The sequence below is a fragment of the Trachemys scripta genome, unplaced genomic scaffold (genome assembly GCF_013100865.1).
Source record: "Trachemys scripta elegans isolate TJP31775 unplaced genomic scaffold, CAS_Tse_1.0 scaffold_30, whole genome shotgun sequence".
NCBI lineage: Eukaryota > Metazoa > Chordata > Testudines > Emydidae > Trachemys > Trachemys scripta.
The window spans coordinates 54,436-80,634 of record NW_023260516.1 but is presented as its reverse complement, the minus strand read 5'-3'; the positions used below and the strand labels follow the sequence as shown (position 1 = coordinate 80,634).

Sequence of the window (26,199 nt, the reverse complement as noted above, 5' to 3'; positions counted from 1 at the left end):
CAGAATGCAACAAAGCAGGTGGGGTGTGTGTTTCCTTCCCTTGTCAAATCGTTCTTATTAAACTTCCCCTTTATTTTTTTAGCAGTTTATGTTTAACACAGAATTGTTCTGTATTTGCTTTTTGAAGTTATCTCTGCTGCCGTCTGATTGCTCACTTCCAATTCCAAATGAGGGGTGTGGTTGATTGGTCAGTTCGTAACTCTGAAGTTCTACTGTAGTGGTCAGTTGAAGATTGAAGACAAGACCCTGTGATCTCCTGGCTCCCAGCCCAATGCACCTTCCCCAGTGCTGCAGGGTACGCTGAGGGTGACCTCTCCCCGCTCCCCACAGAGACATAGACAAGCTGGGAGCTTCATGATGCTTGGCCAGGATGATGGGCCCAGGGTTTCCTGGGTTTTGCAGGGACCTCTGTTTACTTTGGCTGCCCTAGATTTTGCCTGCAGACTAGAGACATGGTGTGATGGATGCAGGAAGAGATGCGACATCATCGCTTCCTCTAGCTGGAGCCACTAGCTGAGTTCCTCATTTGGGGCTCGGTGGAGCTGTGCACCAGGTGTTGGTGGCAGTGCTGAGGGGCCCCTTGCTGCCCCCATCATGGCGTTTGCTCTCACCATCCTCCTCCTCGGTGAGTATCAGCAGAGACAGAGACACACACCATGTGTGCAGGGCCGTCCCAGCCATTTTGATGCCCTACGCAGCCCCTCCACGGGGGGGGGGGGGCTGTCCCCAGGCTTCTGCGTGGTGGTGGGGCATACTCAGGCCTCCATGGGGGGGGCTGGCCCCAGGCCTCCGTGGGGAGGTAGGCACAGGCTTCGGGGACAGGGGGAGCCGGCGGAGTGGAAGGGGTTGGAGTTGGGTTGTTCCACTTCCTGCCACCTGGTGATTGCAGGGAAGGGTCAACACCGCACTCACGGGGCGGTGGGAAGTGGAGTGACCTGGCCTCAGCCCGCTCCGCTCTGCTTCCCTGGCTCCCAGCCTTGGGACTTGGGGGGCACCGGGGATCCACCCCCCAGCACTCACCGATGGCACGACTGGGAGCCGGTGGCATGGAGCAGTCTGGGGCCATGACGCTCCACTTCTCACTGCCCACTGAGTGCGGGGCAGGCCCAACTCTGGCTGCAGTCCTCAGGGGAAGGGGTGAAGTGGGGGTGGGGCTGGGGTGGAGCAGGGGCAGCGGCTTTGGGGAAGGGGTGGAGTGGGGGCGGGGCGGGGGCAGAGCAGGGGTGGGGGCCATGGGGAAGAGGTGGAGCAGGGGCCGGGGAAGCTTTCCTGGGTGGCTCAGCTAGTTGGGTGATTGGGCTGGTCACTGGAGCAGCATGCAGCTGTGTAGTTTGTATATGGGTAGGGATGGCCCTGAGTATCGGAGACAGCCAGGGTTTGTGTCCATGGTTGGGAGGGGATCTGAGACCAGGGCGTGTGTCCATGTCGGGGGGATCTGTGACCAGGGTGTATGAACCAGTTGCTCTGGGATCTGGTTCCTAAAGAGACATCTCATTTCCAGGCTGCTGGCTGGCCGGGCAGCACAGGGTGTCGGGAGGTGGGTATCTGTGGGGCAGAGGAAACTGTAGTGTTCAGGACGGGGAGGGGGGAGGGGAAGTGGAAAAGAGGAGCTGAGCCCTGAAATTTCACGCCCAAAATCAGCTCAACCTCCTTGTATTGATGCCAGGGGGCTGAGATCAGAACCTGGCCCTGCCCCCAACACAGTAGAGGGTGACTCCCGATTGACCTGGGAGACTGTTGTGTGGGTGACCAGACCTCCCGTTTTAAAAGGGACAGTCCTGTATTTAACCCTCCTGCAGGTGCCCTGACTTTCTCTTAAAAATAGGCAAATTGTCTCATATTTTCTGTCTCCACCTCATCAGTACTGGCCGGATCCCTGCTCGCCAGCCGCCCGCCCACCAGCGGTGAGTGGGGGTAGGGGAGGGGTCTGTGACGTTATTGATATAATCTGGGACCATATAGATCATTGTTGCAACCAAGGTCCTGTAGTGGCATGCAAATCTTGTATAAAGGGGGTCAAATGGGGTGTCTAGGACAAGGTTATGGTTTGCTGGTTATAATTATGCTGTCTATATGTGTGTATCAATTTTGTAGTTGAAGTTATAAATATTGGCTCTATACTGTCTGTATTTCAAACTTATGCTATGCTGCTGGGTGACATCCCAGACAAACTGGTGTTAGCTCTGCCTAGCCCGCTTGATGGCCCATTAAGGACCATCAGCTATACAATGGACCCATTGAGAGAAGGCAAATATGCTTGAGACTCAGCAAAGTATGCAGGAACTTGCCCATGTGACTCCAGACTCCATTTTGCTGTAATTTTCCACAGTAAGAACAAAGAGGTGTTCTTACACCTGGAAAAGACTATATAAGGCTGATGCCTCATCTCCATCTTGTCTTCAATCCTGCTTCATACCTCTGGAGGAACTTTGCTACAAGCTGAAGCTTTGAACAAAGGACTGAGGACCCATCCCAGCGGGGGATGTATTCCAGAGACTTGATTTGAACCTGCAGTTTATTCCATCGCTGCTGCAAGCCTGAACCAAGAACTTTGCCATTACTGTATGTAATTGATTCCATTTAACCAATTCTAACTCTCATCTCTATCTTTTTCCTTTTATGAATAAACCTTTAGATTTTAGATTCTAAAGGATTGGCAACAGCGTGATTTGTGGGTAAGATCTGATTTGTATATTGACCTGGGTCTGGGGCTTGGTCCTTTGGGATCAGGAGAACCTTTTTCTTTTACTGGGGTATTGGTTTTCATAACCATTTGTCCCCATAACGAGAGGCACTGGTGGTAATACTGGGAAACTGGAGTGTCTAAGGAGATTGCTTGTGAGACTTGCGGTTAGCCAGTGGGGTGAGATCGAAGTTCCTCCTAGTCTGGCTGGTTTGGTTTGCCTTAGAGGTGGAAAAAACCCCAGCCTTGGGCTGTAACTGCCCTGTTTGAGCAATTTGTCCTGAGTTGGCACTCTCAGTTGGGTTCCACCAGAACCGCATTGTCACAGTGGCGTAGTCGGCAGGATCCACAGAACCAGGTCAATTAAGCTTTGGGTCAGAACCCCACGTTATCCAAATTTGAATTTTGGGATTGAGAGTTTGGTTGGTTAAAGAGCAGTTGCAATGGGTGAGCAAAGAGCATATGAGGGACTTGGCAAAAAAGCCCTGAAAGATTTGTGTTCAGAAAAGGGGATAAGCTTTAGAAAGAAAGCTACAAATCAAGGACTGAGAGATCTGTTAATGGCCAATGATCAGAAGGCAGGAGATGCCACAGAAGCTGCAGAAGCAATTGAAAAGCAAAAGGCAGCAAGTAAACTGCAACTTGAGCAGGAACAAAGACTGGCAGAAATTCGATTGCAGGAACTAGAAACTGAGGCAAAAGTGCAAAGATTTCAGCTCCAAGTCAAAAAAGCAAGGGAAGAAAAGCAGAAATTGTATCCTCTTGAAAGTCCGGTTTATAACAATGTTGGTATGTTGTATAACTCTGAGCAGTTGTCTGGGTGTAACCAAATGTACCCCAATTCTGCCACCTTTTATGTAAATGCTTTTACTGTGTGTTCAGTAAAGAGTGGGTCCATAACTTGTGCCAATGCTCTGTATGGGAGTGGTAATGAAAAATTCACAGAGAATGTAAAAGTCAATGGTAAAAGCTGTTTAGGGCAAATTATGGCTTCTAACATCACTCTGGTTAAAGCAGATCTTGTCAAAGAGGAAGATTATTTACCAAATCAGAGTGTGAATGTTGTAGTCCTCTATGAGTTTACTGTCCGTGTGCCTTTAGCCAGAATCCACCTTGAATGGAATGGTGCTAAGCATGAAGTTATAGCTGGTGTAAAAAAGTTATTGCCTAAGGATCTTTTGATTGGGGAAAGTGTTAAAGCTTTGTTCAGTCCAGGTAGTCAGTCACAGGACAGGAATGATCTTAAACCTGTGTCTATTGTGGGCAATGATTTGCCTGGGGAGGGTTGCTCCAAAGGTTTGTCTGAGAAGAGCCATTTGTCGGTAAATGAAGTTTCTGAATGTCGGTCTAGTGTCTCAGAAGTGAATCTGGAGTTAAATCAAGAGCAGCAAAATCTTATTGGGCAGGAAAATGTTTCTCTGGAGCAGATTAAAGTGGATGGTCAAGTGGAAGCCCTAACTGAGGAAGGAAAGGGGGGATTTTGGATGGGTGATGCATTGGTGGCTAGTACAGCTTGCAAAAGTGAACCTGAAAAGGGTAACTGTGATTTGCTGGCAGTGGGAGTGAGTTCACCTGCACATCTACCAATGTGATATATGCCATCATGTGCCAGCAATGCCCCTCTGCCATGTACATTGGCCAGACCGGACAGTCTCTACGCAAAAGAATGAATGGACACAAATCTGACATCAGGAATCATAATACTCAAAAACCAGTGGGAGAACACTTTAACCTGTCTGGTCATTCAATGACAGACCTGCGGGTGGCTATATTACAACAGAAAAACTTCAAAAACAGACTCCAGGGAGAGACTGCTGAGCTGGAATTGATATGCAAACTAGACACAATCAACTCCGGTTTGAATAAGGACTGGGAATGGCTGAGCCATTACAAACATTGAATCTATCTCCCCTTGTAAGTATTCTCACACTTCTTATCAAACTGTCTGTACTGGGCTAGCTTGATTATCACTTCAAAAGTTTTTTTTTCTCTTAATTAATTGGCCTCTCAGAGTTGGTAAGACAACTCCCACCTGTTTATGCTCTCTGTATGTGTGTATATATATCTCCTCAATATATGTTCCATTCTATATGCATCCGAAGAAGTGGGCTGTAGTCCATGAAAGCTTATGCTCTAATAAATTTGTTAGTCTCTAAGGTGCCACAAGTACTCCTGTTCTTCTTTTTGCGGATACAGACTAACACGGCTGCTACTCTGAAACCTGGGAAACTGGAGTGTCTAAGGAGATTGCTTGTGAGACTTGCGGTTAGCCAGTGGGGTGAGACCGAAGTCCCCTTAGTCTGGCTGGTTTGGTTTGCCTTAGGGGTGGAAAAAACCCCAGCCTTGGGCTGTAACTGCCCTATTTGAGCAATTTGTCCTGAGTTGGCACTCTCAGTTGGGTTCCGCCAGAACCGCATAGTCACAGGGTCCCAGTGGCCGACGACAGGGGTGGGCATAAGCTTTCGTGAGTAAAAACCTCACTTGCATGCTCTATGCATCCGAAGAAGTGAGGTTTTTACTCACGAAAGCTTATGCCCAAATAAATCTGTTAGTCTTTAAGGTGCCACCAGACTCCTTGTTGTTTTTGTAGATACAGACTAACACGGCTACCCCCTGATACTTGACAGGGGTGGGTGTGCAAGGCTGGTGGCAGGGCACAGTGCTGAGAGGCTGCCGCTGGCCACATTCTGGTGTGAACCCTGGTAGAAATCTGGGGAGGGGGGCAAGTGACCCTGTGTCTCTCCATCCCCCTGCCACGTGTTGCCTCTGGCAGACACTGCCCCAGGTACCAGGAGGGGCGGGTCCGTGCCCGTGGGCCCAGCCAGGCATGGAGGGTGAACAGCACTGGGCAGGGAGGTTCGGGTCGGTCAGTCACCCCCTGTGTGAGAGAGGGGTACAGGAGAGAGTGTGTGTGTGTGTGTGTGTGTGTGTGTGTGTGTGTGAAGGAAATGAAGGGACGCAGCAAGCGGGGAGCCAGTGGATAGGGACCCGGTGGCCGAGCTGTGTCATCGAAGGGCGCCAGGCACAGAGCTGGCAGGGGGAAAGTCCGGTTGAGAAGGGACAGAGATGGCAGGAACAGGAGGAGGCAGACAGAGGAAAGACAGAGGCATGAGGGGGAAAGTTACAGGAAGAACCGGGCAGTGAAACAGGAAGAAAAAAGAGTCTCTACGTCACCTAAGCAATTGTTAGAAAAGAAGTAAAGCACGAATGAAACATGATGGAAACCAGCTGTGAGCAAAGGGAAACGGGCTTAAGAAATAAGGAAGGAGAAACCAGTTCAGTGGGGAAAAATTGTCCAAGAGCAAAGGGACTCTAGAAATAGCAGCGGAGGGACAGTTGTTCGATTGAGAAGCCGACCCATCGCCTGGAGAAATAGCTGCAGGTATCTGAGCTGGAACTTGTTACCTCTGTTCCCCTAAAAACCAACCCAGGGTCACACGTCTATTAGTTTTATTACAATGCCGCTGTTGGGTCAGATAGAAAAGAGATGGAGCTTATTCATACATGCACACATTCACCGCATTCATACCCTCCTGCACCCACACACAGACAGGCGGAGAGTTACCGGAGACAGCATGGAGGCCGAGAAGCCGAAGCGTGGTGGATCTGGTGTGTCCATCTGTGGTCATGAATCCAGGCTGCTGAGCAGGTCAAGGAGCAGCCGCTTGTGTGCGTGGCTGCTTCTTTTCTCTGGAACTGGGCGGCTCCTGTCACGTACACTGAGTTTTCCTTCTGTGTCCGTCACCGAGAAGCATTCGAAGGCCTTGGCTACACTTGCAGCTGTACAGCGCTGTGAGGTAAACCTGACTTCGTGCAGCTGAGTAGGGAAAGCGCTGCAGTCTGTCCACACTGACAGCTGCCAGCCATTGGGAGCGGTGCATTATGGGCAGCTATCCCACAGAGCACCTCTTCCCATTCTGGCACCGTGGGTTGTGGGAAGGGGGTGAGGGGTGCGGGGGATTCTGGGTCCTGTCCCAACGCCCCGTGATGCATCGCTTCGCATCCCAGAAATCCCTTTGTTTCCATCCACCTTTGGCGCCATCTTTCAACGGTTTCTGTGCAGCGCGATCTGTCTGCGGGAAATGGAGCCCGAAAGCTGAGGTGTTTGCTAACGAGTCTCGCCAGCACATCACGTTTGGCTGTCGAACTATTCCTTAAGATCCAAACTGACAGTGTGAGTGAGGAGTCCGACGATGCTATCGAGCCGCGTAACACGTACAACACGAAATTGCTTGTGGCATTCACGGATATGCTCAGCACCATGGAACGCCGCTTTTGGGCTCGGGAAACAATCACCGACTGGTGGGATCACATCATCATGGAAGTCTGGGATGATGAGCAGTGGCTGCAGAACTTTCGGATGAGAAAAGCCACTTTCATGGGACTGTGTGAGGAGCTCGCCCCCACCCAGCGGCGCAAGGACACGAGATTGAGAGCTGCCCTGCCAGTGGAGAAGCAGGTGGCTATTGCAATCTGGAAGCTGGCAACTCCAGACAGCTACTGGTCAGTCACAAACCAGTTTGGAGTGGGAAAGTCGACCGTTGGAATCGTGTTGATGCAAGTTTGCAAGGCCATTAATTGCATCCTACTCAGAAGAACCGTGACTCTGGGTAACGTGCAGGACATAGTGGATGGCTTTGCACAAATGGGGTTCCCTAACTGTGGAGGGGCGATAGATGGGACGCACATTCCTATTCTGGCACCACCCCACCTAGCATCCGAGTACGTTAATCGGAAGGGGTATTTCTCTATGGTTCTCCAGGCGCTTGTGGATCACCGTGGGCGTTTCATTGACATTAACACAGGCTGGCCTGGAAAGGTGCATGACGCACGCATCTTTCGGAACACTTGGCTGTTCAAGAAGCTGCAGGCCGGGACTTTTTCCCCAGAGCGGAAGATCACGGTAGGGGAAGTTGAAATGCCCATTGTGATCCTTGGAGATCCCGCTTACCCGTTAATGCCGTGGCTCATGAAACCCTACACAGGGAGCCTTGACAGCAGCAAGGAATGGTGCCGAATGACTGTGGAGTGTGTCTTTGGCCATTTAAAGGGCCGCTGGCAATCTCTGTATGGGAAGCTGGACTTGGCTGAACACAGCATCCCCGCGGTTATATCCACGTGCTGTCCCTCCATAATATTTGTGAAGGGAAGGGTGAAAGCTTCACTCAGGCATGGACCTCCGAGGTTGAACACCGGAGGCTGAATTTGCACAGCCAGAAAGCAGGGCTATTACAGGGGACCAGCGCGGGGTTGCAAGGATTAGGGATGCCTTGAGGGAGCAATTTGAGGCTGAAAACCAGCAGTGATATCTGGTGCCCTGCACGGGAGTGAAGTGCAGTAGTTCCAATCTTTAGGAATCAGTTTTTGCTAAGCAGACTTGCAGTGCCTGTTTATTTCCTGGGCTAAGGAATCTTTTACTTTATGCAATAATAAAGAATGTTTTCAAAGCCCAAAACCCCATTGATTGAAAAGAAAATTTATTTATTGAAAGGAAACACAACTGCTTGGGAATCAGAAAGGGCAAGGGGGTGGAGTGGGGAACGGTACAATCACAGATTCGCGTATATCCTGTCTGGTGTGCTGTGCAGTGAGTGCTGCACTTCAGGACAGCTATACTGCATGGTGATGGGGGTTGAGTGCAGAGGGTGAGGGTCGTGGTTTTCAGGGCTGGGTGGTGAAGATACTGGTGTTGGAGGCAGCTGGTGGCATGAGGAACCCGGAAGTTGGGGAAAGTGGGTTGGAGGTGACAGTGGGGCACAAGGGAAAGAATTTTGGGACAAGGACTGTAGGGGGGGTGGCGTTTGCGTTTACTGTACTGCTCCTCTTTCTGCATGGCTACGAGCTCCTGGAGCGCCAAGCAGACGCTATCCAGGATGCTTATGAGCCGATCCGTGCTTTGCCGCTGATGCTCCGTGCTTTGCCGCCGGTGCGCTGCGTTTTCCTGGCGGATCCTGCTTTCTCTCTCCCTCCAGTTCTGTGCTTTTTCATTCTCTTTAATAGATTGCCGCATCACTTCTTGCAGCATGGCTTCTTTGCTTTTTCACGGTCTCTTCCTGAGTCTTTGCAGTCTCTGAGCAGGCGATAAGAGGGACGTCCGAGGTCTCAAGGTTGATGCAGCTGTATAGGCAAAATGCAACATTTAACAAAGGCAGCATTGTTTATAGCAGACAGAGTAATGATTTCCCCCGCACTTAAGGAGTAGAAAACACTCAGGGTCTACACAATAGCATAATTTTCCCGTCCGAAACAGAGCACACATATCCCACAGGAGCCTCAAAATGGTGAATAAGGGGGACTGATTGTTTCAGGGCTGCACTGTCCTCTGGGTTTCTGTGCCTTGGGGAGAGCCAACAGCTGCAGGGGGCACCTACACTGAACACTGTCCCAACATTTTCCACAGGAGTGCGTCCTGGACGATATCTCGCTGCTGAGGGTGACCTGGGAAGCAAGGGAGGGTCTTCTACTGCAATGCGGCTTCCGCCCTGGCCCATATGCAGCTTGCCTGTGTGCAGCAACGGTCCCCCCGCCCCTCGCAGCACAGTGGCGCGGACACGTTAGCCTGGCTGGGACAAGGACCACGGTGGCTCTCCCGATAAACCTGCGCAAGCGCATTGCACACGTTCTGGATGAGACATTCGAGGAGATTACCGAGGCCGATTACCGCGATGTGATAAACCACATCAATGCACTATTCTGCATCTAGGCATGCATGCCTAACCCTCCTCTCCCAAAGAGCCGCACCGAAAAAATTCCTTCCCGAAAAAAAACCCGCTTACCAGGAACCTGCTCTTCTGTTTGTCCTCCACCAAGTACCGGCTGCTGCGACTGGCTACCTTTCTCCTGGCTCGAGAATAGCTCCTGGCTGCATGGCTCCAGGGATTCCAGGGTGTCTTCATCCGGCCCACCACCATCACTCCCGTTTTCCTCCTCCTCCTCCTCTTCCTCCTCCCCCCCACACCGGCTCTGAAGTGTCCATGGTGGTGCTCGGAGAGGAGGTGGGGTTAACCCCAAGTATCGCATCCAGCTCTTTGTAGAATTGGCAGGTTGTGGGGGGAGCACCCGAGCGGCCGTTTGTGTCGCGGGCTTTGCGGTAGGCACTCAGCAGCTCCTTCACTTTAATCCTGCACTGCAGGGCGTCCCGGTCATGGCCCCTTTCCATCATGTCCTTTGATACCTTCCTGAAGGTATCGTAATTCCTACGGCTGGAGCGCAGCTGGGACTGGACAGCTTCCTCCTCCCAAAGCATCCGAAGAAGTGGGCTGTAGTCCACGAAAGCTTATGCTCTAATAAATTTGTTAGTCTCTAAGGTGCCACAAGTACTCCTGTTCTTCTTCCTCCTCCCAAACACTGATGAGGTCCAGCAACTCGCCATTGCTCCATGCTGGGGCTCGCTTGGCGCGTGGAGGCATGGTCACCTGGAAAGATTCGCTGATAGCACTCCATGCCACGCCGGGCTGAGCAAATAGGAAGGGGATTTTTTAAATTCCCAGGGAATGTAAAGGGTGTGTCACATGGTTGGTTACCTGAGGCCAGGGCAGTAGAGTTTGAACTGATGACCAGAGTGGCTAGAACAGGCATCGTGGGATACTGCCGAATAATTCTGGAGGCCATTCACAGCGCATTGGGCGGCCACACTGGCACCGCAGCACTGCAGCGGCAGCACAATACTCGCTATTCCTCTCGGGGAGGTGGAGTACATGCAGCGCTGCAACCACGGAGATACAGCGCTGCAAATGCCTTGGCAGTGTGGATGGGGAGTGAGTTACAGCGCTGGGGGCGGCTTTACAGCGCTGCAACTCGCAAGTGTAGCCAAGGCCCTTGTTCCTTTCATGCATCTTTTCTTTACAGCACTCAGTGATTGCCTTCTCAGGGTAGATTACATCAGGCACACCTGTCTCCTGTCTCTCTTCTCCTTGCAGTTCCTCTCCGCCCAGTCCCACATACACTCCCTGGTTCACACTCCCTTATCTTCTCCACACACTCCCTCGTTCACACTCTCTCTGATTGGGATATTACAAAGCTTGGAAGTTCATACAAGTGGTAACTTGAAAAGGTTACAGAGCTTGCAAAGGTTACAAAACTTCAAAGGCTATATATAATCACTGAAGTTACAAAGTCTGCAAAAGGTTGCAGAACTTAATGGTACAAGTTACAGATCTTACAATCGCATTTGAGGGGAGGCTTTACATAACAGAACTCAGAACAGCAAGCAGAGACGGCGCAAGGGGATGCCTGGGATACAACAAACCAGCCTAAGAACAGAGAAGCCGCGAAGGGACCGTAGAGCGGTGGGGTTCTGGCCTAGTGCCTTGGACGTTCTAACTCCAGATCCTGGTGCTCCAGGAATATAAATTGTTGCCCAGGAAGTGGGTTGAATTCAGCCAATGGCAGTTACTGTCCAGGCGAGCTCAGCAATAGTTCCCAGTGTGACCCTACCCAGCAGTTCCTGCTACACCAGCGAACTCTGATTCACTTGTGATCATTCCCCACTCAACTGATTCTCCTTCCCCAGCTGATGGAGATAAAATGCAATTGGCCTCTAGGTCCCCTCGGCCTCTCCTTGCCGTGCCCCAGCCACCCCTCCACGGGCTCTTTGCAGATGGATCCGCGCCCTTGCCCTGCTGAGGGGGGAGGGGGGGACCCCGTGTCTCTTGTGTCGCTAGCCCAGCTCTCTCGGTCTTGGATTCGGGGGAAAAGCATCCAGGAGACTCTCCCTGCAGGCCCCTGTATCAGCCTCATCTCTGGGGCCGGGCTGTGGGGATGGGGTGCAGTTACCGTGCTGGGGTCTGGGTCTCACGGCCTGTCTCCTCCTGCCTGCAGAGCCCAAACCCAACATCTCCCTACGCCCCAGTGCGGGGGTCGCCCCGGGGGGAGCTGTGACCATCCGGTGTGAGTGTCGGTGTCGTGGAGTGAGGGTCCTTCTGAGTAAAGCTGGAGACCTGAACGCACGGCGCTCGATGGACCCCGTGAGGGACGTGGCTGAGTTTCCCATCCGCATTGTGAGCCAGGGAGACGCAGGGAACTACAGCTGCCAATATAGCACTAAGAGGGACCCATTGCCCGTCTGGTCGGAGCCCAGTGACCCCGTTGAGCTGGTGGTAGCAGGTGAGGGGCCCAGCTCAGTGTCCCGGTCTCAGCCCCACACCCAGCCGGACCCTCAGGGGGTTTCAGAGCGAGTCTGGGCTGTCCAAATTAGCCCCCCTGTGGTTTGATACAGTCCTGTTTTGCAGACAAGCTCTCCTTTAGCTCTATAGACACAGGGACGTTCCTCCTCCGAAATAGGAACAGCCGCGCCCAGACCTGCTCCGCAGTGACTCCAGGTGTGAATGGCACCTGACTGGGGCAGGGACCGTCTCTGTGTCGTGTGTCTGTACAGCTCCGAGCACATGGGGGAGCTGGCCCATGACAGGGGCACCTGGTAATTAATATTAGTCAGTAATGATTTTGGTTCCAGTTTCCGTGAAGCCAGGCAGGGGCTGTATCTGAGCTCAGGGTCTCACTCGGCCGATCCTCCCCGTTCTGGGATGCTGGGAGTGCTGAGCCGGCCCGAATCCCTGGGTCCCATCCTCTCCCCAGGGACGCCGGCTCAGCCCGGGGAAGAGCCACCATTGCCGGTTGGGGGGAGGAGAGGTTCCCTGTATAACTAACCACAGACACCAGCTTTCTCACCTCCATGCCCTGCCCCGCCCCTGACAGATGCTGGTTCTATTCCCACAGGGGGAACCGACCCAACTCATCCAGGAACGGTGCCGGCTCCCACGCGCCCAGGCAGCCCTGGGCCAGGTACCGAGTCTGGGGACAGGAAATTGCCATCAACCCCCCCCCCCCCGAAACAAGTTTGTGTAGCCCAAGGAGGTGCCACTGGGGGCTGCAAAGAAGGGCTGGCTGGGTGGGATGGGGGCAGATCACCACAGCAAATGCCCCATCTGAAACACCCCCCCCGTCTCATTTCATATGCAGGGGGAGGTATCACTGGACAGATGCCAGATTGACCTGGTGAGGGCAGGGCCTGGGAGAGCTTCCCCCCAATGCACAGTCCCACCCGGGGGTCACACAGACCGGGGTGCTGTGCCGCCTACTGGCACCACAAAGCCACCCATGTGGGGCACAGCTCGGTGCATATCCCCCTGGGAGAACAGGGCCAGGGATGGAGAGCTGGGGATAATGATCCCATGTATCCCATCTGTCTGCCTGAGTCTGCAGACAGCCCAGGGGAACGGCTCAGAAGCAGGGCTCCCCCTTTGCTGGGGTGCTGCCCAGTGGGGTATTAACCCTGGAACCTCTCAATCCAGATAGACATGGTGTTAACACTTGAACTCATATTGCTGACTCTGTCATTGCGATGACAGCACCATTAAGATCCGCTGCTGATCACTTCTCCCAATGATCTCAAAGTGCCCTGCCCAGCCAGGAGCCCCCTCCCACTGCCATCCCCCATCCATATGAGTCCTACACAGAAGTGAGCTGAAGCTGCTGAGAAATTCCCAGGACAGAGGCAGACCCGAGGGTGGGGGCGCCGCAGGATCTGGGCCCAGCTGACTTCACAAGCATGGGGCCTGAGGTACAACCCCCCCACACACCCTGCCCCCACCCCAGTACAGCCCTCTGCCATTGGGAGTGAACCCCCTGACCACTATTACCCAGAATCCCCTCTGCTCCTGCCCCCCAACTAGCCCCTTCGAATGTTCCCTAGGTCCTCGAGGGGGAGGGACTGGGGCAGCAAGTAATGAACCAGCCACTCATGGTGCTCACAGCCTGGTGCTGCTTCCCAGGGGGATCAGAACTGAAGCTGAGCATTCCCATCATCGCCGGGGTGAGTGCAGCGGCCGCCGGCCTCCTCCTCCTCCTTCTCCTCCTGGCCTTCATCTGCTACAGAAGATCCGGAGGAGGTGAGTGCCCCGCCCATTGCTAAGCCGGGCTGGGAAGGGGTCACGGCTTGGATGGGAGATGGGGAAGGAAACCCAGGGGGTGGGGCAGGGGCCCAGCAGGGGGCGCTCTTCCCTGGTAGTGAGAGCTGGCCCCAAACCCCCTGGGCAGCACTAGGGGGTGCTGTGGTGCAGGGGGGGGACCTGTCTCTAGGGTATCCACGCTCAGCAGCTGGAGGGGGGGATTCTGTCCTGGGCCCCCCATCCTGGCTGCCCTATAGGGCTGAAGGGCAGGGCTGGTACATGGGTATCAAGGTCGATTCATGGACGATTCTGCTTCATGTCTCTGCAGGGAAAGGACCAGCCCCGAGACAGAGCAGGTGAGACCCCAGCTCCGCTCCCCACCCCCAATCTACCTGCCCCAGGACACAAAACTCCTGGGTTCTCTCCTCAGCTCAGGATGGGGAGTGGCGTCCAGTCCTACAATGGGGGGGGGGGGGAGGCGCTAGGAGCCAGGACTCCTGGGTTCTGTTACTATCTCTCTCTCTCTTTCTCCCCTAGGGAGTCTGAGGCTGCAACCACAGTCTGTAAGTCACACATGAGGGGGCAGCCATGGAGCAGGGGAGAGGGGCAGGTGTCCCTTGGCAGGGGCCGTGTCCTGTGGGGGGGGCATGCTGATGTGGGGTGCAGCCCTGACTCACTGTGTGCCTTTGGGGGCACCCCACCCCACTCTGTGCCTCAGTTTCCCCCGCTGCACCATGGGGCTGGTGACCCTGCCCCACCCCAGTGTGCTGGGGGGCAGGCGGGCCAGTCTGCAAAGGGCTCAGATGGGAGGTGGGAGGCTGGGCCTGGGACCCTGATCTGGGCCCAGCTCCTCACCAAGGGGTGTCTCTATTCCACAGATGCCCTCGTGGGCGAAGGAAACCAGCTGGATGTCCTGGTATGTGCCCCCCACTCCTTGTCCCCCCAGCACCAGTGCACCATCCAGTCCCCCTCTTGCCCCCCTGCCCCGGCCATCCGGCCCTGCACAGGTCCCACTAGAGCCATGTTCTGACGTCGACCCCCCCAGACTCTGCGTGGCCCTCCCCGTACCCCCTTAGGGCAGACACCGGAGCTGGGGATCAGAACACAGAGAAAAGAGCTTGACCCTGCACCCCCCAAACTCATCTCGACCCCCTTAAACCTTCCTCCAAACATTTGCATTTGTCTGAGATTTGAGGAGGGTCAGTGGAATTCCATGGGGGGCAGGTGCTGGGTGGGGGGGATTTCCCTGATCTCAGCCCCATGGGGCTCTGTGGGCTGGAGTGGGCCGGGGGTGTGTGGTGTTGTTGGATTCCCTGGGCCGGGGTGGGCAGGGAGGGGGGGAAGAGCAGCTCTCTGGGGCCACCTGCTGGATAGAACAGAGCCTGTCAGAGCAACAGTGCATGTTGGGGGGAGCTGTGGGGGACATCGCTGTCCCCTGGTGGCTGGGATCAGAACTGTCTGGTGTGTGGGTGTGCGTGTGTGTTGGTGTTGGCACCCCCACACACATACACACCCCACACACACATCGGTGTCTCTTTTCCCTCCCAGACCCAGGACCCCGGTGCCGAGGGACTCACCTACGCAGAGCTGGATGGCCAGGCGCTGCAGGCCAAGCGCCGGGGGCCGGCCCCTGCCCCTGAGCCTGCCCTGTATGCCACCATCAACATGAGCCGGGGCCCCATGGGCAGATCCCCTGGGATGCAGGGGCGCCCCCCACCCACTCCTATAGCGTGAACCCAGGGGGCACCATTGGAGTGACGGGGCAGGGAGCATCGGCCACCAGGGGGTGACAGAGTGATCCCCCCCCCCAGAGAATGGGCTNCCTATCCTGGGTGGGGACAGGGTGTGCGGGGGGGAAATGTACCTCAGGCCCCACATACCCTGTGAAGCCAGCTGGGGCCAGATCCCATAGATTCCCCTCCCCCCACCAAGGTCCTGCCCTTGTCCTGGGAATTTCCCAGCAGTTTCAGCTCATTTCTGTGTAGGAAACATCTCGGGGGGAGGATTGCAGTGGGGGTTGGGCTTCTGGCTGGGCAGGGTACTTTGAGATCATTGAGAGAATCACATAACGGTGGTGCCATCAGGGTGGGCATTATTAGGTTCCAGAGTTAACGGTGTCACATTCTATTGGTAGGTTCCAGAGTCAACTCTGTATCTATCTGGATCAGTAGCTTCCAGTGTTAATGCCCCACTGGGCAGCATCCCTGTGAAGGGGGAGCCCTGCTTCTGAGCCATTCCCCCAGGCTGTCTACAGACACAGGCAGAGAGAGGGGATACACAGGGCCCTTACCCCAGCTCTCCGTCCCCGTTCTCCCAGGGGAATACGCTGTTTCCCACATGGGGTGCTTTGTGGTGCCTGTAGGCAGCACAGCATCCCAGTCTGTGGGGCCGACGGGGTGGGGTTGTGCATTGGGCAGAAGCTCTCCTGGGCCCTGCCGCCGCCAAGCCAATCTGGCATCTGTCCTGTGACTCTGCCCCCAGCCTATGAAACGAATCCATGGGGTCTCAGCCCAGATGGGACATTCGCTTGGGGATCTGCCCCCATCCCACACAGGCAGGGCCTTGATTTCATAGATCCCCCCGGGGGCGGCTCCTTGTGCTGCACAAACCTGTTTCTGGGGGGGCTGATGGTGATTTCCTGCCCCGAGCCCTGGTACCTGGCCCCAAGCTACCTGGTCCATTCCCCCCGTGGGAATAGAAACAGCTTCTGTCAGGGGCCGGGGAAGGGGGGAGGGCATGAGAAAGCTGGAGCCTTGGTGTCTGTGGTTATTTATACAGGGACCCCCTCCCGCAACCGGCAATGGCGTCCCTGGGGAAAGGACGGGACCCAGGGATTCAGGCCAGCTCAGTGTCCCCGGGATCCCAGAACCGGGAGGATCGGCCCAGCGAGACCCTTAGACAGATACAGCCCCTGCCTGGCTCCACAGAAACCGGAGCCTAAATCATTACTGATTAGTATTAATTACCAGGAGCCCCTGTTGTGGGCCAGCTCCCCCGTGTGCTCGGAGCTGTACGGACACAGGACACAGAGACGGTCCCTGTCCCAGCCAGGTGCCATTCACACCTGGAGTAACTACACCCTGGGCTCAGATCCCCTCAAACCCCATGGACACACGCCCTGGTCTCAGATCCCTCCCATGGACACATATCCTGGTCTTAGACTTGCCCCCCCCCCCCCACAGGAACACACCCTAGTCTCAGATTCCCCCCTCCATGGGCACACACCCTGGTCTTAGATTCTCCCCCCGCTCCATGGGCACACACCCTGATCTGAGATTCTCCCCCCTCCATGGGCACACGCCTGGTCCTGAGATCCCGCCCCATGGACACACGCCCTGGTCTCAGATCCCTCCCATGGACACATACCCTGGTCTTAGACCTGCCCCCTCATACATACACGCCCTGGTCTCAGCTCCCACCCCCTCACAGGAACATACCCTAGTCTCAGATTCCCCCCATGGGCACTGTTTCCAACACCTTGGTGCCCAGCTCCACCGAGCCCCAAATAAGGAACTCGGCTACAGGAAGTCGACGATCTCTCTTGTCGTGACCCAGTAGTGGAATGCCAGGCATTGGGTCACCTTGCTCAGCACCCAGGGACCCTGGTAGCTGGCCAGTAAAAACTAGCAGTAAAAAAGGAATAAATCTCGTAGTTCCTACCCAGCAGCAGGTCCGGCTCATAGGCAGGAAGGGCCACAGGGCTCCACGCGCTGCCCCCACCCCGAGCACCAGCTCCACGCTCCCATTGGTCAGTTCCCCCTGTTCTCTGATACTCACCAAGGAAGAGGATGGTGAGAGCAGATGCTATGATGGGGCAGCGAAGGGCCCCTTGGTGCTTCCTCCAACACCCCGTGCCCAACTCCACCGAGCCCCAAATGAGAAACTCAGCTGGTGGCTCCAGCTACAGGAAGTTGACAATGTCTCGTCTCTTCCTGCGTCCATCACACCTTGTCTCTAATCTGCAGGCGAAATCTAGGGCAGCCAAAGCAAGCAGAGGTCCCTGCAAAACCCAGGAAATCCAGGGACCGTCAGCCTGGGCAAGTGTCACGTAGCTCGCAGCTTGTCCTTGTCTTGAGGGGGAGGGGAAGGGGAGGCGCGGGACACACATTACTCTCAATGTACCCTGCATGCAGATTCCCCTCTTCTCCCAGGTCTTTCTTACATTCTGGGTTCAAATCTGCCTGGCGAGCCATGTAGCTAAATTAATACATGATCATGCTATTAAAGGATGGCATTGTAATGTACGTGAATGAGAGGGCAGAGTTAAGGGCGTTTGGGAAACTGGCATTTCCTGGTGCAGGAGGGTTTGACTCTGCAGCCTTCCCTCTCAGCCTGCCAACCTGCGACACGAGCTGAGGAGCGGGCGCGATGGGGGATGCCTGGATTTGCTGCCCCTTGCGCCATAGCTGAGAGGTAATGACGGGTTTACACTGTAACGCCTGGTTCTAAGGGGCTTTTCTCAGCATGTGCATTAAATAAACTAGGTTTAAAAGAAAATCAGAGAAAGAGAAATTCTGTCCCGTGCCCCCAGTGGGTGACCAACTGGGAGAGACCCAGGGACCTGCTAATGCCCCCGCAGAGACCCTGCCCCTGAGCTGGAGGAGACCCTGCCCCAGAGAGGGACGTGACACCGGCTTTGTTTATACGCCATTGGCTAGAGGGCAGGAGGAAGCTGGGGGTCAGGAAGGTTTGACTCTGTTCTGGGCTCTGGCAGGGGAGTGAGGACTAGTGGCTAGAGCCGGGGGTAGCGCTGTGGCCAGGACTCCTGGTGTTACCGTTGCAGTATCCCGCTCTGGTGCTCGCACACAGCACTGGGCCGGGCCGGGGCTGCATTAAAGGTGTATCAGCTGCCCGGCCGAAAGGTCCCAATGAGCCTCCTTCAATCAGCCCCTTCATGCCAGGCCCCGACCCCCCTGCTTACCAGCCCCCCAGGAGCCTTTGCCTCTGGCCCCTGGAGCAGGAGGGAGACGAGCAGCAGATACATTCTGAAGCAGGGTCATTCCCACCCCCAACCCCGGCCTGACTCCCCCACCCCTGCCTGTCCCCCCTCACAGCCCCCCNGGGGCAGGGAGCATCGGCCACCAGGGGGTGACAGAGTGATCCCCCCCCCCAGAGAATGGGCTCGGCTTATGGCCACCCCATAGTCTTCCCTCCAGCTGGTGCTGCCCCACCCAGGCCCACGGGTGAGGGGCCAGGAGGGCTCAGCACCAGGAGGGGGAGGGGACGCGAGGTGGCTGTTTGTGTTATTTTGCATCCTGTTAATCTCCAGATTTGTAATAAACACAGAACCACAAACCAGCCTGTGACGTTCCCCTGGTGTTATCCGGCCGGTGATCTGCTCGGTCACTCCAGCCCTCGACTCTGGGAGCCAGCCTCCCCCTGCTCCGCTGTGACACCCCCACTCCCGGGCTGTTCCCGCACAGCCTCTGGCGCGTGACTGCTCCCAGCTCCGGGAGTGAGCACTTTGGGCAGCCGCTGCTTGGACTGTGCAACCGACTGTCACTAGCCAATATCTCCGGTCCCAGACACCCCCCTAGGAACCACCGTCCGGCAGTGCCCAGTTCTGCCTGCTGGACGCTGCAAGCTTCTCTGAGTGTCAGGGGGGCTCACATGGCTCAGGTCTGATGCCTTGGTGAACTGACGTGCGCCGGGTGTTACTAGCCCCCCCCCCGTCCTGCTCCCCTTCCCCGGTGTCTCCCCTCACCTGCCCTGGGGGAGCCTTCACCCTCCGGGCGCTCACACTCCACTGCGCGGCGGCTGCTGGCCCCTCGGGAGCAGGCGGAGCTGCTGGTGCTGGAGCCGGGGTCGCCCATCTCCTGCTCTGGGCAGGCTGGGGGCTCTCCAGGGGCCAGGCAGGGGGACGGCCCCCGCTGGGCCCTGGGGTGGGCTCCTGGCTCCTCTGCTTCCTGGAGAGGAAGCCCCAGAGCCGCCGTGCCCGGCTCCGCCCTGGCCTGGGTCCCTCCCGCACAGCTGCACCCTGGGCCACCTCCATGATGGTCCACAACGTGCCTCAGGGCCTGCTCTGGGAGCTGGTGTCTCCCTCCTGCAGATCGCCAGGCACTTCCCCCTCTTGGCCAGGCCAGAGCCTGCATACCCGGGAAGGAGGCTGAACTTGTCCTGGGAACCCCCAGCTAAAGTTCACAAGGTCCCAGTCACATGAGGCCTGAGCCCCCCCAGTTCTCACTGATTTCATTGACTGCGGTTCTGGGTGTTCAGCAGCAGGGTCTGGCTCCCTGAGAGTCTCCTACAAGGGGAGGCCGGGAGCCCCATTGCTGGGACATTTCCCCCACACGGAGACGGCTCTGGAGAACACCCGGCAGGTGTGCGAGGAGATTCTCCCCATTTCTGCCCCTCCCCAAGCAGAACAGGGAAGCCCCTGAGGATGTGCTACGTGCCACTCACTTGCTCTAGGTGGTGTGGAGCTGGGTGGCAGGTGCTCAGAGTTGGTCCGTCCGTGGCCCTCTTCCTCGCTTTCCCGCCGCGATGTGAGCTGGGAAAGGTGCTGCGCTGGGCGGTGCAATGCCCTGCCAACAGGGCCGGGGGTAGAAACCGGGAGACCGACCATGGCTGTGAAAACAAGACGATGTTTTATTGCCAAGGGATGGAGAAACTCAGGCCAGCAGCCGGGGTCCAGAACATGGACCTGCTGCAGACAGCGCCTCCCAGCTCACGGTCTGCCAGCACCTTACACACATTCCTGACGCCTGACAAGTCCTGGGCTCTAGGGGCGGGATCCCAACCCCACTGATGGGAAACTGTGGCCGGGGCAGGGGAGTCACTGCCTCAGGGTCGCACTGGGAGCCAGTGACGGAGCCAGGGATGGAGCCAGGAGTCCTGTGTCCTGGCCCTGCACTGAGCACTAGAGGAACACTCCCTTCGAGAGCATCAGTGACAGGGTCTATAACACTGACCCACCATTGTCAGCGCTCTGAGATCTAACCAGGAAAAGCCGCCCGGTAAGCGCTGTGCAGCATTGGGCCATTAAAGGTCAGATCCAAATTCCTAGAATTTACATCTGGGCTTTCAGTTCAGCCCAGTGCAGAGTGAGGAGCCCAGCCCCAGACCTTAGATCGAGGAGGATCAGCCCTTCCTGGACTGGGAGATGAGCTAGGGGCTTTTCAATCCCGAGACAGATGGATTAAAAATAGATTATTTTTAAAATAGGAACTGGATTTTTTAAATTAAATTAACCACAGGTTTGTTTGTTAAATTAAACCTGCTTACAATTAAATTTCAAATTGACAACCTATGTTAATCCCAAACCTTATTATAATCTCTTAAAATGATTGAAAGAGAATAGAAAAAAAACAATATTAAGTAGTACAAGTTTACTGCCAAGTTTTAAGGACAGTCAAACCACTGAAGCCCCTAGAACCAGAATTACTTGAAGTGTTAAAACAGCTTTAGACAGCAGTAGCCTCCTTTGAAAGCACAGAAAGAAGATTTTCTTCATTTCAGTTTATTCAACTAGTTCGGTTCAATGACAAATTCACTGGATTTAAGAAACCCCTGGGGAGTTGACCAAGCAGCAAACTTGTTTTCTTCCTTCAATCTATGAATAAAAACGAGGTGTGAGGGGATGAGATCTACCAGTTCATACATCTCGAAGGACACGGTGAGCAGAAGGTATCAATTCAGTTCACTAACTACAGATAATATTTCCTTTGTTTAAGAACTCAGGTTTAAATGCAAAACATTTTTGATTAATGTTTTTTTCTTATGCTTCTCTTTCTGGCTCTGCCGCGGCCTTGCTGTGTAACCACCTCTTGCTTCTTACCTCTATTTTCACCTCCTCTGTTCGGGACAGAGACACTTCTCTAACTCCTAGCAGTAGTGTGATTTGAGTAGGTCATGAGCATTAGACACCTTTGAGCTCAAAAGGACAATGGGTGATTGTTGTTTGGGGCAAGAATTCCTAGTGACTTCCTGCTTATCCCCCATCCAAAGCCAATGACACATCTTTGGGTTTGGAATCAACGGTTGGAAATTCTCAGTGTCCCTCAGTCTCCTACTGCCTTCAATTGTTCCTTGGATTTAGAGCTTGGCTGCTAACGGGACTAGAATTTGTTCCTGGGTTCCTGGCTGTCCCTAGTCAATGAGGGTCTCAGTCTGGCCTCCAAAACTCAGAATCCCAGAACTAGACATCAGGGTGGATTGATTTAAACCATTGATTTTCATCAGGTTTTACACTTGTACTTTTTAGTTATTTTCCTAACGATAGGTTGATTCTCGTTAGTTGATAACCATTTAAAATGTTGATTTGCAACTAAATATAGTCTTTACACTAAATTTGGTGCTTTTAATTTGCTAACCATGATGATAAACTTATATCTATGATCATTGATTGAAGCAGTTATATGGAGTCGTTTACATTTCCTCAGTCAAATTTTGACATTTTTATTATGTTGGAAAATGGCAAATGATAGATTTATTTCCTAGATGACGATGATTTTTTTTACTTCTGATTTGTCCAACCTCTGTTTGGATGGAAATTCAAGGGCACTCAGAAATGCACAGCAACAGCATTTTCAATATATTAAATAAAACTACCTTAAATGTGCTGAATACTTTGACGAAGTGGGGGATTTTCTTGTTATTTCCTTTGTTTCTCCAATGGTTTGCATGCAGAGGGGGTGCGACTAAGTGTCCCTGGGTGTTACTAATTTAATGAAGTGAGGGGAGTGGGCAATGCCCCAAACCCTACATTTGATTGTCAAATCGTCTGAGCCATTCCTCGTCTGTTCTTCTGGTTTAATATGTTTCAGATCAACAAAAACTTCCCCTCGGCAGTCGGTGCCCATGTGGCGCTGCAGACAGAGGAACTGAGCAGTAACCTTGTGACATCGACCACAACTCAGCACCCGCCCATCACTCAGTCACTCCACTAACCCTGATCTTAAATCCTCACCCTGCCACCTGCCTGGGTCATCTCCCCATTGAAACCCGCAGGTTGACTCATTTTAACCAATGGGGTTGAATTATGCAAATCACCTGGAGACAGTTACCACTGAGTTTACTGTGATGTCACAGAGCGCCTCTGCCTACAGCACCAATTTAATGGGTGTGGTGCAGAAAATCAGGTTTTCCTGGTGTTGCTGTTTTTCAATTGTCACCAAAACCAACAAGGTTCTTCCCACCGATGTCCAGACATTTTGGAATAAAAAATTATCGTGTGACAGGCAGACAAAGAAATGCCATTGAACTGAGCCTTCGGCCTCACTGCACTCAGCCAGCAGGGACCTAAGTCTCCTCCCTGTTAACTCAGTGAGAACCCCAAGCTCAGCCCATCAGCGTGGAGACGCTCTGGACTGGGAGCTGAGCAAGGGAACAGACGGCCAGACGACAGCATCAGTCCCCATAGGAGATCATTGTGGGGGAGATCACCATCAGCACACAATTCCTGCCCCACCTCTTTGTCCTCTTACAAGGACAGCTGGCGAACAGCCCCACCCTCGTCAGGAAGACGAGCAGCAGAGAGAAATGGGACAAGGGAAGAGAAACGCAAAGACAAGAGGAAGGGAGGTAAAGGCAAGCGAAAAAGGACAAATTCCAAAGGCCCCAGTGAATCATAGATTCCAAGGCCAGAAAGATCCACTCTGATCATCTCGTCTGACCTTCTGTATTACACGGGCCATGGAACGTCTCTCAAAATAATTCCTGTTTAAATTAGAGCAGAGTTTTCAGAAAAACATCCCATCTTGATTTTTAAAATGCCAGTTATAGAGGATCCATCACAGCCCTGGGTAAATTGTTCCAACCACGTCATTTAAAAACGTTCATGCTATTTCCAGTCTGAATTTGTCTAGCTTCAACTTGCAGCCACTGGATCTTCTTATCCCTGTGTTTGCTAAAGTGAAGATCCCATTAGCCAATATTTGTTCCCTTATGCTCATCCCTTAACCGTCTCTTTGTTCAGCTAAATAGATTGAGCTCCTTGAGTCTATCGTTATCAGGCAGGTTTTCTAATCCTTTAATCATTCTTGTGGCTCTTCTCTGAACCTTCTCCAGTTTATTGGCATCTGTCTCAAACTGTGGACACCAGAACTGGACACAATATTCCAGTAGTGGTCACACCAGTGCCAAATACACCTCTCCACTTCTAGCTGAGATTCTGCTGTGTAGGCATCCAAAGATCGCATTTGCCGTTTTGGTCAAAGTGTCCCGCTGGGAGCTCCTGGTCAGCTGATTAGAAAACATGACCCCAAGTCTTTTTCAGGGTCACTGCTTCCCAGGATGGAACCCCCCCATCTTGTACATATAGCCTAGATGTTTTGTTCCTAGAGGTATAACTTTACATTTGACAAACTAACAGGTATGTCGCTTGTGCTCAGCTTCCCAAACAATCCAGGTGGCTCTGTATCAATGCCGTGTCCTGTTTGTTATTTACCACTCCCCCAATCTGTCTGTCATCTGCAGGTTTTATCAGAGATGATTTTATATTTGCTTCCAAGTCACTGATCAAAATGTTAAATCGTGTAGGGCCAAGAACCGATCCCTGCAGGGCCCTACTAGAAAGACACCTGTCCGAGAATGATTCCTCAGTTACAATTACATTTTGAGACCCATTAGTTACCCAGTTATTAAGGGGCAGATTCCTAGGTGGGACATTTTCCTGCCAATTTACCTTGTGTTTTCCGAGCCCAGCGCTCGGCTGGCAATGTTTGGATGAGACTGAAATGTTCCAACCCTCACTGAGAATCTTACCTTCTCCACAGGGGTGTCGGCGTTCTACAGAATCAAGCTGGAAAGGAGAAAACTCCCACAGAAGCTCCTCCTTAGCACTCAAGTGCGTGAACACAAATCCTCCAGGAGAGGCGGCGAGAAGGAGGTTTGCTGCAGCAAGGCCACAGGGGTCTCTGAGATTCCCCCTGCCCTGCCCCCCTGTACTGCATGTCTGATGTCAAGGGAGCTCTGTGAGGTCACAGCCGCCTCACCACCTTTGTCCAATAGGCTGAGTTCCTGCCCAAGGCCCTTGTGAAGTCACTGCCACGCCCACCTCTCCCTCGCAGGGCTGGTGTCTGCCCCTGGCCAGCCTGTTCGGGTGTCTCAGCTGCTCCCCAAATCACCCCCCTGCTCACTAGTGATTCTAGGGAACAAGCAGGAGAAACAGTAAAACAGCAGGATCTGTTCCGCCCCCCGCACACTTCATAGAGTCACAGATTTTTAGGCCTGACGTGGCCATTATTTGATCTCCTAATCTGACCTGGATTTCACAGGCCAGGAAGTTTCACACACTTACCCCCATATTAAGCCCAATAGCTTGTGTTTCACTAAAACACGCCTTCCAGACAGACACCCAGTTGTGATGTGAGGACATCAGGAAACAGAGAATCCACCACTTCCCCTGGGTAATTTGTTCCAGTGGTTAATCACCTTCACTGTTAAAAATTGGTGCCTGGCTTCTCATTTGAATGTCTCTGGCTTCAGCTGACAGCTGCTGGTTCTTGTTCTGCCTTTTGCGGCTAGATTGAAGAGCGCTTTGGGACTTGTTATTTTCTCTCCAGGAAGGTCCTTCTCCACCGTAATCAAATCACCTCTCAATCTTCTTCCACAGCCAAATGAGATTGACCCCTGAAATATCTCACTTTAAGCCACATTCTCGAGCTCTCAGATGATTTTATGCCCCCCGCCCTCCAATTTTTCACCATCCTTTTTAAAACACGGACACCAGAATGGTACAGAGTATTCCAGTCGCAGTCTCACCAGTGCTACAGGGACCCAGAGATGCAGCAGCTGTGTACTGATCCGGGCGGGGCGGGGGGATACTGGCTAGATGTGCCCATGGGAGGTCAGGGATGGGGAGGGGGGACACTGGGCTGGGGGGGCCATTAAGTAGAAAGATGGGTACAGAGGGGTGCTCTGGATTTAGGTCCTCGGGCAGCTTTGGTCATAGCTCCCAGGAATCTCTGGGATCTTAGAGAGGTTTCTCAGGCTGGGTTTTCTCCCAGGGGCCCCATCTCTGTGACCATGTGGTGGGGATGGGGCACAGTGACTGTGCCGGGGTCTGTCTCACGGCCTGTCCCCTTGTCACTGCAGAGCTCAGCTACCCCAAACCTTCCATTTCCCTGAGCACCCGAACGTGCTGAGGACGTGGCTGTTTCCCATTTGCAAAGTGAGCCAAAGAGATGAAGAAGTTACAGCTGCCGATAAAGCACCAAATCAGACCCGTCCATCTGGTCAGAGCCCAGCGACCCCGTGGAGCTGGGGGTAGCAGGTGAGGGCCCAGGTTGGTATCCCGCTTCCCAGCCCCACCCCCAGCCAGCCCCTCAGGGGATCTCAGTGCTCAGAGCCAGGCTCTGTCCTGAGCCCTGGACCCAGCAGAGGGGACACCTGTCTGGGGAGTGGGGATGGAGTCACTGGGGGTTTCCCAGCTGAGATAAGGAGCAGCTGCTGTAGATTGGGGCTGAGGGAGGGGGGATTCCTCAAAAACAGCCACGAAACAGCTGTGGTGGGGAGAACCCCAAGGATTCCTGGGCAGCTGAAGTAGGGTGAGAAAGAAAACAGATGGGACAGCAGGCAGCAGCTCCCCACAGACCGGAGTGCTCCCGGCGGAAACGGCTTTTAGAGTTTGGAGGGAGGCTGCCCAGTCCCTTTGAGAGAGACACCAGCAGCCAGCGAGGTAGCAAC

The 26,199-nt window shown here is 54.0% G+C and overlaps 1 protein-coding gene across 1 annotated transcript; it reads left to right on the top strand.

Moving 5' to 3' along the window:
- The first annotated feature begins 220 nt into the window (after positions 1-220).
- LOC117870521 (leukocyte immunoglobulin-like receptor subfamily B member 3) lies at positions 221-15,375 on the top strand. The gene is made up of 8 exons (XM_034757722.1): positions 221-625; positions 11,504-11,788; positions 12,401-12,466; positions 13,456-13,572; positions 13,901-13,928; positions 14,110-14,135; positions 14,451-14,488; positions 15,121-15,375. Exons 1-8 carry the CDS (start codon positions 595-597, stop codon positions 15,304-15,306), a joined length of 777 nt encoding a protein of 258 aa, XP_034613613.1. The 5' UTR covers positions 221-594; the 3' UTR covers positions 15,307-15,375.
- Positions 15,376-26,199: the final 10,824 nt, after the last annotated feature.

What these genes read in the sequence shown, in the direction of transcription:
- LOC117870521 (XM_034757722.1), top strand. Translation starts at nt 595, where the DNA reads ATGGCGTTTGCTCTCACCATCCTCCTCCTCG. An exon ending in CTACAGAAGATCCGGAGGAG is followed by an intron (nt 13,573 to 13,900) that starts GTGAGTGCCCCG and finishes ATGTCTCTGCAG; the next exon opens with GGAAAGGACCAGCCCCGAGA. An exon ending in CCAGCCCCGAGACAGAGCAG is followed by an intron (nt 13,929 to 14,109) that starts GTGAGACCCCAG and finishes TTTCTCCCCTAG; the next exon opens with GGAGTCTGAGGCTGCAACCA.